The following is a 15,104-nucleotide window of genomic DNA, read 5'->3' on the forward strand; positions in this document are numbered from 1 at the left end:
AATGGGAGTTAGATAAATGCAAACACCGCTTCTTTACTTTTGCATGGGAGTTTCAAGGGAATATTTTGAGCTTGATATAAGCAATAATTCAATATATTCAGGTTCGACTATATGTGCTTTTGCTACTGTTCTGTTTTATGTGAAAATTTTCAGTACTCATTCCTGTAATATCCCAATGCCGTGGGATAGCAGCATTTGTAAATAAATAAAATAGTCTTGGCTACAAAAATGGTTTCTTTTTTTTGTTGTTCCCAAAGTCTTTTCAGACCAATGGAATACAGTCACATTAATACAAGAGAACTTTCACAATTACTTAACATGACATTTTATTTGCACTTGCAGGACGGCAATTTTTTAAGATAAAAAATGTTTCCTTTTTACACTTAAAAAGACATACTTATTTAGAAGTACTAGAAGTGCAGGTTCAACTTGAAAAATCAGCAGCAGGGTACACATTCATTCATTCATTCATTCATGATAATGTACAGAAACAATGCGATTTCCTAATTATAGTACTGTTAACAAAAAAAATAAGTTACATGAATATCACATATGACGGACTTATAGCGTTCGGTCACTGCAAACTGAGCAGATGGAAAACTTGACCATTGGCAGAATGCCTGAGTGTGAGTGCTTTGCATCCTGCAATTTTCAGGAAGATTGTTTGCCAGCATGGAAATGATGCTTATTTGCCAGTTCTTTGGCAACCTGTTTCATTTCAGGGTCGGGGAGAAAGCTCTCTGCTAGAAAACCATGTGTGGCAAGCTGCTGAGACCACCGCCTCCCATGCCACCACCACACCCGCCTGACGGTGGTGAAGGGCCGCCTTCGAAAGAGTCGCCGGCATTGCCAGTTTTGAAGGACCAGCGGGCACGCTTGCTTTTAGCCTCTTGCTCCTGTAAGCAGCAGTGATATGAAGGTCAGTTACATGCACACATAGTTTCCAACTGAATCTCCATTTGAGGTGAAAAGTGCAGTACATCCTTTCGCTCAGCAAAAACTGCAAGAAATGAATTTAAAAAAAAAATGCTAAAAGAAAGTAATAATAATAATAATAATAATAATAATAATAATAATAATAATAATAATAATAATAATAATAATAATAATAATAATAATTGGTTCATAGGAAATGAAAGGCGCAGTGTCTGTCACACTTGTTCTGTGGACACCTGAACCACACCATAAGGGAAGGGAGGAAGTGGAAAGAGAGAAAAAGAAGTTGTAGTGGAGGTATCCGGAGAAATTTCGACCCCCTGGGGATCTTTAAAGGGGTGCCGTGACACTCTCCAGACTACTAACTCCAGCCGGCCTCTAGATTCTTTACACCTTCCCGATGCTCCAAAGCCCAATCATAACGGCGAAATCGTAGCGCCTAATATTTAATCCGCTTAAATAATCAGCGTTTTGGTACCGATGTGAGTGACACACGATGGCAAAGTTCGTTAACGGATATGAGGTTTCCTTCTCACTTGGGCGCTGCTTCGCTGAATGGTTGAGCAAGCACTTTAAATTTTAAATTCGCTGGACAATCCAAAATCATGTGGCTGATTGTTTCTGCCGACGCTCCACAGATGGCACTAGTCGTGTCGAGATCACTCGTGAAGCGCACTCGCCACACCCGAGTCCGCAGCGGGATTCCGACAGCAGGCCACTGCCCAGGGAGTCGTCATATAGTAGTTCCCGGCAAATGACCTCCTTTTTGCTGGCCCTGTACGCCATTCCTCCGTCGCCACCTTTCGCACTCGTTTTAGAACTTTCGCACAAGTAGCACTCGAGTGAGCCATGGCAGCAGCAGCGATGGATGTCGGCGGAAGACCAAAATGATGACGCAGATTTGTTGACCGTCAGGTACCCCTTGTCGACACCCCCGCAAAGGTGGTGTGGAGCAGCGTCTGGTGGGCTAGGCTAGCTTTGGGCTGACGGAGAAGCCGGTCCTCATAGCACAGCTTCTCTGCAGAGTCGTTATCATGGTAACGACGCTGCCAAAAAGTGCAGCTACAGGTTGAGTTGGACGGGCAACCATGGTGGGTGGATAGCTTCCGATACGTCAGCAGAAAGCTGCATTTCTCATAGGTTCCGCCCAAGTCGAGCGTTGGGAAAGCGAAATGGTAGAATGGTCTCTCACACCGACTCAAACATGCTGTTCTTTTTTTCTTGTATTTAGAATTTTATAAACCGAATAACTCTCGTTTTCGTGCGCCAATTTTTAAAATTCTTTTTGAACTGACGTCGTCATGGTGTAAAGAACCTAGATGTTGGCTGGAATTAGCGGCCTGACGAACGTCACTGTGCCCCTCTAACGTGCGCTGACATCGCACAGCATATGACACCTCTCCGTTTCGCCTCCATCGAAAAGCAGCCGGCGGTGGTTGGGATCAAATAATAATAAAATAATACCAATACACTACGACACCCACGGAATGTCATGCTGAATTTGATTATTAAACTATCTCATATGTGCAACATTTGCGAATGTATTATAGTTAAAATAATACCTCTGTCACACGAGCAGATTTAATGTCATTCGAATCGAATGTCATTAGGTTTCTTTCGGTGCTACACGGTAAAATATAATGTCATTCGCAAATGGTGGCAATTACGATCAGCTATAAAAAAATGCTGCACTTAAGGAACATCAGTGCGCATAAAAGGTGTTTGAAATCACTGTGTAACATTTTAAAGCTGATCAAAACATTTCTGTACGATAATTCAAGCGAAAAACATTACTTTTGACTGTGTGGTAGTACTTTAGCCATAAAAATCCAAGCCAAGTATCGAGTTACCCACAAACCGATAAATGTAAACAAACAATATGGCTGAACACAGTGGAGCGCGGATACACAGTGCGAAGACGCACGGAGACACGTAGAGCATGCGATTGGCGTCCAAACTGTGAGGCGCTCAGTCAAAACTTTAACTTAGTTCCGAGATAAACATACGGGGAGATGCGGCTACCAAGGAACACAGAGCCCAAAATGATTGTGAGTCGCTGCCATGACTGGACCACTGCTGTGACTGAGAGTAATGCCGTTCTGCGAGAGCCTGCAGTGCTAATAATTTTACACCTAAATTACCAGGTTTTAAAACAAAACTTTAGAAATATAATTTTTAAATTTCAATGTGCGCAGAGTATGTTGTCGGATTACTTGTTTCTGCTGCGTATCTGGCGTCAAGAGTCCACATTTGGTTCGCGATCGAATGCTGAGTTCCCCAAACTCATTCGATGAAGAATGTCATTCGGACCTAATGACATTAAATTTTCTCGTGTAGCATGGGAATAATGACATTAGATGCTAATGTCATTCGATACGATGACATTAAATTTGCTCGTGTGACAGAGGTATAAAACAGCATCATGCCAAAAAATGACATAATGAGTAGTAGTAAGTGTAAAGCAACGTCCAGAGGCTGCAGTGTGACTACACACGCTCAAGAAATCCACACAAACTATACTCTGTTTCAAACATCAGGTGCAACACAGCAAAAGCTAGGCAAGTAGTCTGCAGGAAAAAAAAGAGAAGGTGTATCACTCCGAGCTTGTTTTGTGACCGAGTGGTCTAACGCGTCGCTCTTGGGCGACTAGAATTTCGGCGGCGTAGGTTCGAATCCGCCGCGAGACCAATTTTCTTTTTTTTCAGCATTTCTTATTTGGTATGACGGGGAACTTGAGGTATGTGAGTTTGAATAGACCTCGTTTTTTTTCATAGAATTTTGTACTTGCCACCAATTTGAATCATTTTTTTTTCTTTAGGACACCTTTAATATCAGCCTGACACGATGATGCAAGGTGGTCTTTACTTCACGGTTCAGGATATCTGTAATTTTCATTTTTGGTCTAACCAAGGGCATTATTCGCTTTTGTGCCTCTCTCGCAATACTGCGCATGTCATGAACAATTCCGCTGGTCCAGCAGAGAAGCGGATTGAGTATTCAAGACTGTACGGGACTGACAAGCGTTCCGTTGCGGAATAGCGTGATGCACTTCATGCGAGCAGTTTGTTTTTTATATTCACTATTCTCAGAGTATACTGATATTAAAGCTTTAATGAGTCAAATTAATTTTTTTTTTGCCTTTTTTTTCTGCTTAAAAATGCATGTCCTGCTTCTTGTCATAAATGAGAGCTTAATCGCCCACAGCTACTGCCGACTCCAGGAAATCAGATCACTGCGCTCGATCAGAGCAAGATTCCGTTTTATTTTCTTGACTGCGAAGCCAATGTCCTTCAGCAGCCTCCACAAGGTGATTTTCATGAAGCTCGGAAGGTTGTCCTTTTCCTTTTGAACACTTCCTAGCATGGGTATCTCCCTCTTCATGTACCGTCTGTTGCAGAAATTTGCAGCCCAATGCGCCGGGTGTAGAAGCATTATCGCTCCCGAGAGGCGGCGCTGTGCCCGCCCGCGCTGCCTGGTCACGCAGCTATAAAGAGTGAGGAGGCTTTTTCTCTTCCCCTCATCCCGCGGCTGAGAGCAAAGATCAGCCGCTCTCACTCTTTATAGCTGCGTGACCAGGCAGCGCGGGCGGGCACAGCGCTGCCTCTCGGGAGCGATAATGCTCCTACACCCGGCGCGTTGGGCTGCAAATTTCTGCAACAGACGGTACATACCATGTATCGTGTACATTTAGGCAGATGGCATGCACTGTGAAGCTGTCACGCTTTACCATTGGTGAACTAGATCTTCACGTCTCGAGATCGTTTCTTTGGAGACTTAAATGGTCCGCACAGACCCTCCGCCTCGTTTTTGCAATGGTACGCGGAGACATTCCCCTATCCTCACTTAGAACACCAAGAATATCCCGGACGAATTTCTGCGGAAACGGGCTCTATTCTGAGCATACACGTTTGCAATAACTTGCTTCACATGCTTGGACATGTTCGAAGTACGAATCTTCGAAAAAACCTGCTCAGGAGAGGTGGTCGAGATTGTCGAGTTGAACGCCATTTCTCAAAAAAAAAAAAAAAAAAAAAAGGGGTGTGCAGCGTGGAGTGCACAGCTGGCAGGATTGCGGGGCAGACAAAACTCGGCACGAATAGAAACGACAAACAAAACATAGAAATTCACTGATTCCGATCTTTTCCCCCTAAAAAAAGAGGTGCTTTTATCAAATTGATGACAAATGTAATATGTATTAAGCTTGCAGACAGAGCAGTTATTTTTTTCCTCTCGCTAAGAGTATGCACTATCTTTTATAGCGGATGCAGGGAGTGCAAAAAAAGAGCTCTAGCTTTGACAGTGTTGTACCTGATGTATGAAACGGAGTATACTCTAGTTTTCATGGCAGCTGTCACAGGCTGCATGGCACTGAACACTCAAAATTGCTATTGCAGGTAGGAATATTTGGTGCATCCTACTTATTTCCTATGGCCATTTGAAACAGTTTGGCACAAGTGCAGGAAGCATTCCATTGATCACATTTTGCAGCGAGGAGGAAAAGTTGACCATTATAGCCGTCTTCCCATAAAACCTCATGGGAGTGCACAGCTTTCTCACAATTACAGGCTTCAATCATCCCTACTGAGTTGCACGGTGCTCACTGCTGGCAACCAGCAGACAACGCTAGTTGTTGATGTCCAGGAAAGCTGGGCACGGAATGGTGCCGCAGTGGAGGACGACAGATTGTGAGCCCTTGGGGTTCTTAAATGTAGGCTGACGTCACAAAACATGCAAGCATCCTGGAATTTCATCCCATTAAATGCAGCCACTACAGCTTGAATCCAATCCTGTGACCTTGTGCTTAGCAGCAGAATGCTGTTTCTACAGTGCCAGCTGAACGGCAATGATACATGATCCCGAAGATGACTGCCATCCCTAAGTACTTATAACGTTAGATGTGTTGCCGGGATAGAATGGCTGATGTTAAAGCAAAACGGGGATAAACAGAGCGCACTGGGAGAGGCCGATTATGCAATGACATGGTCTTGGTGGTGATGATCACCATGTGTTTTACGGCACCGACATATGAGACAATAAATTAACATTAGTAGGTATGCGTAGACACTTTACTATGAAGCTGATCGGCCGTTTATTTATAAATGCTCCCACAACTAAGTGCTGCAGAGGATATCTGCATTTCAAGCAACTAGGTACCATCATTGCAAGCACCTTGATCTGCACCTCCGTGTAATGCAAATTTCACTGTCATCTGCCTTTGTTTAAGGACTGTTGTATCACCTTCAGATCTTGCAATTAGAAGAGGGGCAAAATGCCTCTCATTACGTGGAATCCACAGCACAATGTGCTGCCAGTTCCAAGATTCATTCTCAAATCTAGTCACTTGGTTTAATTATGAAAGCCAACACTGACGGAGAGCTTCCTTAAAATATTTGTGGCTGCATCTTATCTTTTATTGCCAACTTTGTCTTTTCATTTTCTAGATGAACCGCAGTTCCTGCTGTGGTAGGTTCACTTTCACACCTGGACTTCCCTAGCCTGTGCCTTTATTCGAGCTATGCCGATGGCATTAAAGTCACCGAATGCTCGGCTTATAAAATTGGTGGCAGCCTGTCATCTGTGTACACAACAAATGGCGTGACTGAGTCATGTGAAGCTTTACAATGGACACAGAGCTACTACTGACCCTTCCCTCAGCTATACCAGTGTGAAGTAATTTTTATCGTCAAATTTGATTCTCTGGATGTTTCTATGGTTCGTTGAGACTTCGAAAAATTGGTCCGCGACAATATTGTTACTTCCTGCCTCAAAAAGCCTTTGAAGCAGCAGAGACCCGGTGGTATCATAAAAAGAAAGTCCACCTACAGTTCAATGTGCCAGAGAGCCCAATCGCACCTCAAAATATTTGACGTTGTCGATGTCAACCATATCTCGCAGGCTCGAGTGCAGCAGATCTCCTGGTGCGGCCTCCTGGTAGGCCAGGCCACTGTCCATCTGCCTGTAGAAGAGCACGTATGCTGTGTCCTGTGAGAAGCGGCTAGTCAGCCCCTGCAGACTGGTGTACGATGAGGCTGACACCCGGCTGTCGTTGAACAAGTACCAACGCTTGCACAGTGGGTCTGGGGCCCCGGAGCGATAGGCTGACTTGCGAGGTGACAGTGACTCCTGGGTGTTGTCAGTTTGAGCACATCATGAGCCGCAGACATGCATGAAGAGAAAAAAATGGCAGCATTACAGACCAATCACTTCCACAGAGATCGCTTTTAGCATGCATCTCCCGATTGCACCAGAAGTGCTGGACAGATGCACTCCGTGTCAATATCAATCTCATGTGATGTCATCCAGAGCATCAGTTCCTATCAAAACAATCCAGCAGTTGCCTTTCTGAGAACGACGAATGATCCTGTGGGGGCCGTTTCAATAGGAACCGCACTCTGATAGTTAGGTACTGTTGCTCGTATGGTGCCTCTAGAAAAATATTTCAGAGCCACCTGTGAGGCAGACCTTGCGCCCTCTTCCATCTCAAATACAGCGACAGACTTCTCACTGCCATGCTTCATGTTGTGAGCATAAAAAGTACAAAGCAGCCGCTCTGTGTAGGTATCGGCAACACTCTGCTCTACTCTTCTATGCCTCCCGCTCACTTCAAATGTGCCTATTGAGATTTTCCGGGTGGCGTTTCTCACTAGCACTCAGTCAAACGCATGCAACTATAATCCACTCTACTCTGCCCGGTCCATAACCCTCTTTTCCAACAGATGAAGACGTCATTGCCATATTATCGCCGACTTTTTTTACAAATTGACTGAGGGATTCTGCTAGGAGCTGAAACATAAAATGCCCTGACCGGTACCGGTGACGTGCAATACACACGGCTGATGTTATAAGAAGAAAGGCGCCACCACTTAGGCGCACAGCACCCACACACCTGGCTCGAGTAGCGGGCGTACGTATAGTAGTGGCCTCGGTCGGCTGATGTGCCTGAGTGAACCACGACGGCGTAGAGGACATAAGTGGCCTGCTGTTGGCTGCTCAGGCCACAGTTGGCAGGCAGAGTTAGTGTCTGGGGGAAGGCAACCTCCCGAAGGATCTTGGCCCGGATTCCTGTGGCTCCATCGTACGAGAAGCGCATCAATGTCAGCATTAGGTGCTGCGGCGGCTGGGCCAGGGCGACAGTGCGGCAGGCATCCCTAAGTGTGCCACACACACTGCAGTGGTACCTGCAACATTAAAGGCGCAGAAGACAAATGAACAAGCAGGCGGCAAAGATGACGGCAGGCATGTCGATCAAGATTACTCAGGTGGGAACACTACTCTCTCTTCAGAGCCAGACATGAATACAGGAGAATGCTTACGAAGAAAACCACGGGTCTTTGGTTTGGTTTATTCCAGCTTGTAGGGTAAAATGTCCCATAGCAACTCGGGTCATCAGGGGTGTTGTGGTGAAATCAAGATAAGTGTAGAAGCATATTTCTAACATCGCATTTCATATGGCAGAGGTCAATTGAGTAATCATTCTGGAATATAGATACTAGAGTAAAAGCCTGTTAATTCAGACTTTGTAGAAACTTGCCCTCTTAAAAACTGCAGAAAACCACAAAATTTGCAGTAAATTTGTTTGGTGCCAGTTTGGACTGCAGTCATCAGCTTCCAAGATGAAAACTGCAGCTATCATGATATCTAGCAGTTTCATTAAACAACTTACAGGCTGCATGCTGTCAGAAATATTGAAAAAAAAATGTTCCAAATTGGTGAAGGCCTCAGTGGCCTCCTCAACATTGTAGTGCAGTAGCAGCAAAGCCTCCTCACAAGTAGTGCCTGAGATAGTGTGCAGCTGTGCTTGGAAGCTGGCTGATGCATGGCCAACAGCTCCCGTCATCGCAGACTGGCGCAAAGCACAGAAAAATGAATATGCAACTATAAGTGGAGGAGAGGTACTCTTTGGTGGCGGGACTCTCTGGCCATCATCGCACCTTCTGCTGTGTGTGCACATCAGAGGAGCACACTGTACCATGCAATTCAGACTTGAAGAAAGCTGTTTGGGTGATCACTCTCTGTCTTGGTCATAACCTTGAAAAGGCCCGCCATCAGGCCATTGTCCCGTACAAGCCAAGCACCGCAAGAATTACTGAGCCTCTAATGCAGGACCATGCCGGTAGTATAAATTGTCCACATTTCCAAATTACGAGGTGCCAAATCAATTAAACTTAAATTGTGACTTGAAAAAGGAGGAGATGAGAAGACATACAGTCATGGGAGCCAAACCCACCACCTTCACACTTGTGCTGAGTGTTCTATCAGCCAAGCCACAGTAGTACCTGCCTCTCTGCCCGTTTTTGAAAAAAAATGTTCACTTAACCTTTTGATTGGTTTTGCAATACATCTACGGTGGAAGATTTATGTCGCACGTGGTTTTTGCCATACAGGGATGGTGCTGGTGTTTGAAATTTCATGCTCTACAAAAAGTAGTCCCTGCCAATAGTATACAGATGACTCAACGTGATTGCAACGGATGGGTGAGGAAGTTCATTTTCTCTTTAGCAGCAATCTCTAGCAGAGCTTCACAAATACTGAACTCTACCTTTATTAATGCTCCTTTTAGTTTGCTTATTACTAACGTTCCAGTGAACTAGTGCTCTCCAGGTTTACTGAGTTTGCGAATGTTACAACTCTGTCACTCCCTCTCAAACATTAATCACAGGATCACTTTCGGTGTAGAGGTACGGTATGTTTTCTCAGCAAAAGATACACCTTTTGCTTCTCTACAAGCATTGACACATAGGTACGTTGACACACATGGGATTGGTTTTTACCAAGAACAAAAAAAAAATTGAATTGTGTCATTTTTGTTGTCCCATTGTGCGAAGTGCAGGCACTTCGAAATGTGCTCCATGATCGATTTTGCCACCAATTTCTACCATCAGTGCAAGTGCTTTCATCCACTCCGTGTCCAAGTCACAACTTCTGCTTCACTGCTCGCAACTGAGCCAAATGATAGGATTTTCCTTCCACGTATTCTCACTCCGCGAAAATCGAGTGAGTGCGTACCTGTTCTCGCCTTCCATGCTCTCTGGTGCAAAGTAGTTCTCCAGCATATCCTCCAAGGAGAGTGCCTTGGGAGCATCTTCGACGGCATCCTTCCTGCCCTCCACACCCGACTTGGTGGTAGACCTTGTCTGGTATGCTTTGCCATCTATGCCAGCTGCTCCCCTGGGCACTGAGCCCTCAGGGAAGGCCACATGAAGGTCTGTGATGGCTTCTTCGTTCCTACTCTCAGCCTGGTTTCACATGACGAAGGGCAAGGAAAAAGTGGGGGGAAGAAATGAAATGCACTCAGTTACAGTTTCTCATTGGTAGATTCTAGCACTTCAGTACATGCTTCTTTGTAGCTCCCAAGACTGCTGTAATGCAGCTTAGCCAAGGAGACAAATGGCTGGAAAATATTTAAACATTACGAGTACACACTTGCTGCCTCAAGCTGCTGTAGCTACTAAGTCACTACCAAAGTGTATGCTCTTCCAGACGGAAGAAACGAAAAGAGAGCAAGTTTGTGTCATTATGTGCTAACAATTCAGACGCTGCAGGCAGCAGAAGTGATGACCAATTGCAACCAAGCTGAATACATGGTGTCATACTCAAGGCTAAGCAAAATTCTCCTTTACTCATGCTACAGCATATGAATAACATGTATAAACAGGACTGCATGTTATAACAGCACCACAGCCAGCAGTATTGGCATATATAAAAAAAATATATAATACTGTGGCATAGACAGCAATTCACATACACCAGTCGACTGATTTTTCGAACTCCAATAATTCGGACTTCATTCAGGAACCGTCACACATCCCATAAAAACGCGTACATTTTCACAACCGATATACCGGATCCTATGATATCCAAAAATTAGAATTTTCGGGCCAAATTTGGCGCCAGCAATACTGTGGACATTGTTTTTTCTTTTTTTTTTTTCGGCATGAAATAGAAGCGAGCAGACATCGTTGTTGCAAACAACCTGGTTTTGCGCAACCATGAAAGCTAAGGCGAAGCGAGTCATTCAGGTGGACTAGCTTAATTGGCTCTGGAGGCAATGACAATAAGGGAATGCTCGGCCTTGTCATCACAGTAGCCTAGAGCGCGCAATCGGACGCAAAAATGGAGTGTGAGCACCATTCCGCTCGTTTTTTCCCCATGAGTTCCATCTCAGTATTTGCTACCATCATTAACCATGGAAACCGAAAATGAATGTTATTGCTTCACGTGGTGCGTGCATTCGTTCACGGCCTGAGCATGACCTGCGCGTAACAGTACGTTGTGAAGTGGCATGGACATGATGAAAGCATGACTGGCCGAGATATTCTAACTGGAGGGCTATAGTGGTTACAGTTTAAGGTGATCCGCTTCTGCGGGGCACCACTGCATGCGGTGACCGCCTTGAGCAAGTTACACACTTCCCGGTGGCGCGCACGCCTACCGCGTCGGCACCAGTCAGCGCAAGCGTGCTTGGTGGCCGGACCCGCCTTATCGGATCGCACTGGCACATGCACATGGAAGCTGATCACAGTAGCGGATCGCACTATACTATAACTCCCAATTATCGATGTATAAAACGAAACATGGGGAGCGGTAAAGTTCGTGATTTGTAAAGCTGATTTTTCAAGTTCACTGACTTTTCAGATTGTTCGATTATTCTGACCATTTCCCGGGTCCTGCAGAGTCCAAAAAAGCAGTCGGCGACTGTATAAATTCAAATACGCAGCAACACGGTGCACCAACTACCAGCACAGCACATTCCTGATTGTGAAGCACAGATTTATCCTACCACAGGTAATATACCATAATGAATGTGGCCTTCCTGTTGCCAGTCCCATTCCAGACACAAAAAAGAAAAAAAAACAAACAACAAAGCATGTCCCGTGCACGTTTCACATGCCAAGACAGAGAGGCCTATGAAAGGCTATAGTATGCGTGAGCTTTCTGAAAGGAATGAGAAACATCAGAAATGGCTCACCTTGTCTTTCAGGCTCTTAATTCATAGCATGTGTCCTTAAAAACCCGTTTCATATACAAAGCAGATGGCAGCTACTCATGTAACTTAATGCCCAAAATTGACCAACTTGTGTCCCCACTGTTTTGTTGTCCTCATGCACCTTTTCTGCTCACCAGTGGTCAGTAGCAGCTGCAAGGGCAAGCATGCTTCAGGTGCATCAGCTAAGATGCAAGATGAGGGACGCATCAGGGTAGCCTGCAGGTTGGCCTACGTAGGTAGGCGACGGTCATAGATAGCAGCATGCAGCAAGTTTACCCAGGGAGAAAGAGAAGACAATAAGGGTTTTGAAGCGAAAAGCTTCACTAGGCTCGTCAACACCGCGCTTCGCGTGAGCCGCAGCCCCAGATTTGACACTTCAGCGCATGCGCGAAACCAAGTGATGTCATGCATGGCGCAGGTGGCCGCCGTCGCCACTGCCGCCGCTGACTCCGTCGCCTGACCTTTTGCCGCCGCCGCGCGCTACTGCACATGTGCGCCGCTGCTTCTCCTCCTCGATAAGGAGCGCTTGCTCATAGAACAGGCGCAGACACTCGCCATAGAAGGAGAAGAAGAAGCAACAGTTGGATGGCGCAGAAACACCGATCCAGAAGTGGTAGCTTGGGAGTTGGCTAAAAAGCAGCAAAGATATGAAAAGCGCAAGTTTAGACGAGCGGCTGAAATCCCAAAAGTGCGAGAGGAACGCTTTGCTAAACGGCGTCAAAAGGAAGCTGAACAGCGCCGTTCGGCTATGTCAATTGAGAGTAGCCAGGTGATCGAAGATGGTGAAACAAGTTGTACTTCGGGAGTTGCTGAGCAGTTGCGGAGAAAGATTGAAAAGGCCAAAGCTAAACAAGCAGCTGTAACAGCTGAGCAACGAGAGGAGCGTCTCGCTAAACGACGACGACAAGAGGCTCAAAAGCGGCTTTTAGCTGCATCTACTACCAGTGTCAACAGCCAACAGAGTGAAGACGACGACGACGACACAACTACGAAAGAAGAGGTAAAGACTCACCGCTACACAGACTGCATGTAGAAACTAGTGAAAGTGTCAGTGCGACCAAGGTCTTTACGGTAGACTTTTCGCTTCAAGATATCCAGGCTTAACCTTAGCTAAGCTACAGCTAATTTTTGGTTTGAGTTTGGGTGGTTTAGCATAATGACTAGCAGCTTACCGGTATCACTCAAGAGTAAAGTCTATAACAGTTGCATCCTACCAGTACTGACCTAAGGGCTGAAACATGGAGGTTAACGAAAAAGGTTGAGGACAATGCAGAGGGCCATGGAATGGAAAATGGTTGGTGTAACGTTAAGATGTAGGAAGCGTGCAGAGTGGGTCAGAGAAATAACTCAAGCAACTGACATTCTAGTCGAAATTAAGAAGAAGAAATGGGCATGGGCAGGGCATGTGGTTTGAAGAGAGGGTAAAGACGGTCTGTAAGAGTAACCAATTGGATTCCAAGGGAAGGTAAGCGTAGCAGGGGGCAGCAGAAAATTAGGTGGGTGGATGAGATTAAGAAATTTGCAGAGGGAAAGTGGATGCACCTAGCACAGGATCAGGTTAATTGGAGGAAAATAAGAAAGGCCTTCGCCATGCAATGAGTATGGTCTGGCTGATGACGATAGTTATGAATGTCACAAAGCAACTCGGGCTATGAGAGACGCCGCAGTGAAGGGATAAGAAAATCTGGACCACCCGGGGCTCTTTAACGTGCACTGACATCACACAGCACATGGGCACCCTGCTTTTCACCTACATTCAAGAGCGGCCGCAGCGGCCGGGATTCAATCCCACATTCTTGGGCACAGTAGTCGAGCGCCCTAACCACTGCACTACCACGGCAGGACATAAAAAGTCACCAAATCGTTGCCAGTCGAGGCAATTTTGTCATCTGGCACATTTTAGCACCAGTGTAGCCTGGTCACAACATCCAAGTTTGCTTAACTTGGCAGACACTAATCTTGAAGGCCACACTGACACAACAAACTATTCGAAATTTTAATAATTCATGAATTTTAATCTAATTATTAATCTGGTAGCTATTCAATTAAAACTGATATCCAAATATATGAGAAAGAGCAGAACAAGCAAAACGACCACATTTTCACAAGGCCTCGTCTACGGATTTCACTGTTCCTGGCACGGTCTGCACTAAGTGAAGTGCTGAAGCCAAAAGTGACAAAGAGGGGACAAATCAGCAGGATATGTGCTCCACACGGTGTTGCAGTACAATGCATTCACACACCTGGCAGCATGCTGAGGCACTTACGTTGCAGGTTAGGCAGTGATATGTTGTGCGAACCACTCCACCAAAGATCTCCTGGATCAAGGTTTGCTTGGGCGACCCGTCCTGTGCAGAGCTACTCAGCTCGAAGCCTCGACTCTTCTGCTCTTCGTGGGCTGAGTCCACCAGGTAGCGGAGGAACTCAGAGCAGTCCTGTTGCTCACCCAGCTCAAACCAGGGTGGCTTAGATGTGCGCAGAAAGGTTTCGGGGCACACTGCTGGCCGCTGCAACAAGAAAACGGGCCACGCAAAATGGAAGGCAGGACTACATAATAATATGCGCTACCTGTATGCACAATGGATTTACAGCAGTACCTCGGTGATACGAATTCAAAAAATGGCCAGGCCAGAGCGCATTATGTACAATGTGCGAGATTTTGGATGTTCCAAACACTCTCCTGCGCCACTACGGATGATAAGAAAGCACAAACTGCAACCATAGCTTCGAGCCCAATACACTGCCTGCACATCGTTGACTCTGTGATGGCCACCTGCACTGTACGCACCACGAGCAGCGTGCAGACGCATGCGGCCCGCACTTCACAATCTCCTGTCACGTGCTGCCACCAAAAAAAGGTTTGCATCAAAGTGTAGTCGAAAAATCTCCGACGTCACAGTTGCCAGTTGCACTGTGCACCGCAAGCAGTTGGCACCGGCGCATGCAGTGAGCACGCACATCATTGACTTCACGGCCGCTGGTCGCACTGGAAGCAGTTTGCAGCAGTGCATGGCTCACACATCACAATGCCGCGAGAAGTTTGCGGAGGCACGCAGCTCAGATATTACCGATGTAGCGATTGTCTCTCGCGCTGTACATACTGCAAATGGCAGCTGTGGCCATGCAGCCGTAAATAAATTGTCTTGGCCAAAAACAGACCTGCGTCAATGCCTTAGTCATG

General features: G+C 45.9%; 1 protein-coding gene across 1 annotated transcript in view; it reads right to left on the reverse strand.

Annotated features, from left to right (window-relative positions):
* Positions 1-301: 301 nt before the first annotated feature.
* DUBAI (Deubiquitinating apoptotic inhibitor) overlaps positions 302-15,104 on the reverse strand; it is a 37,334-nt gene continuing 22,531 nt past the window's right edge. Inside the window, exons 11-15 of the mRNA XM_084602160.1 lie at positions 14,191-14,430; positions 9,943-10,172; positions 7,823-8,114; positions 6,790-7,059; positions 302-896 (exon numbers count right to left, since the gene is read on the reverse strand). Coding sequence (XP_084458286.1) covers positions 744-896; positions 6,790-7,059; positions 7,823-8,114; positions 9,943-10,172; positions 14,191-14,430 — 1,185 coding nt within the window. The 3' untranslated portion in view covers positions 302-743. The remainder of the gene's footprint in view (positions 897-6,789; positions 7,060-7,822; positions 8,115-9,942; positions 10,173-14,190; positions 14,431-15,104) is intronic.

This window comes from Amblyomma maculatum, chromosome 4, assembly GCF_055883805.1.
Source record: "Amblyomma maculatum isolate TAMU_Amacu chromosome 4, ASM5588380v1, whole genome shotgun sequence".
Taxonomy (NCBI): Eukaryota; Metazoa; Arthropoda; class Arachnida; order Ixodida; family Ixodidae; genus Amblyomma; species Amblyomma maculatum.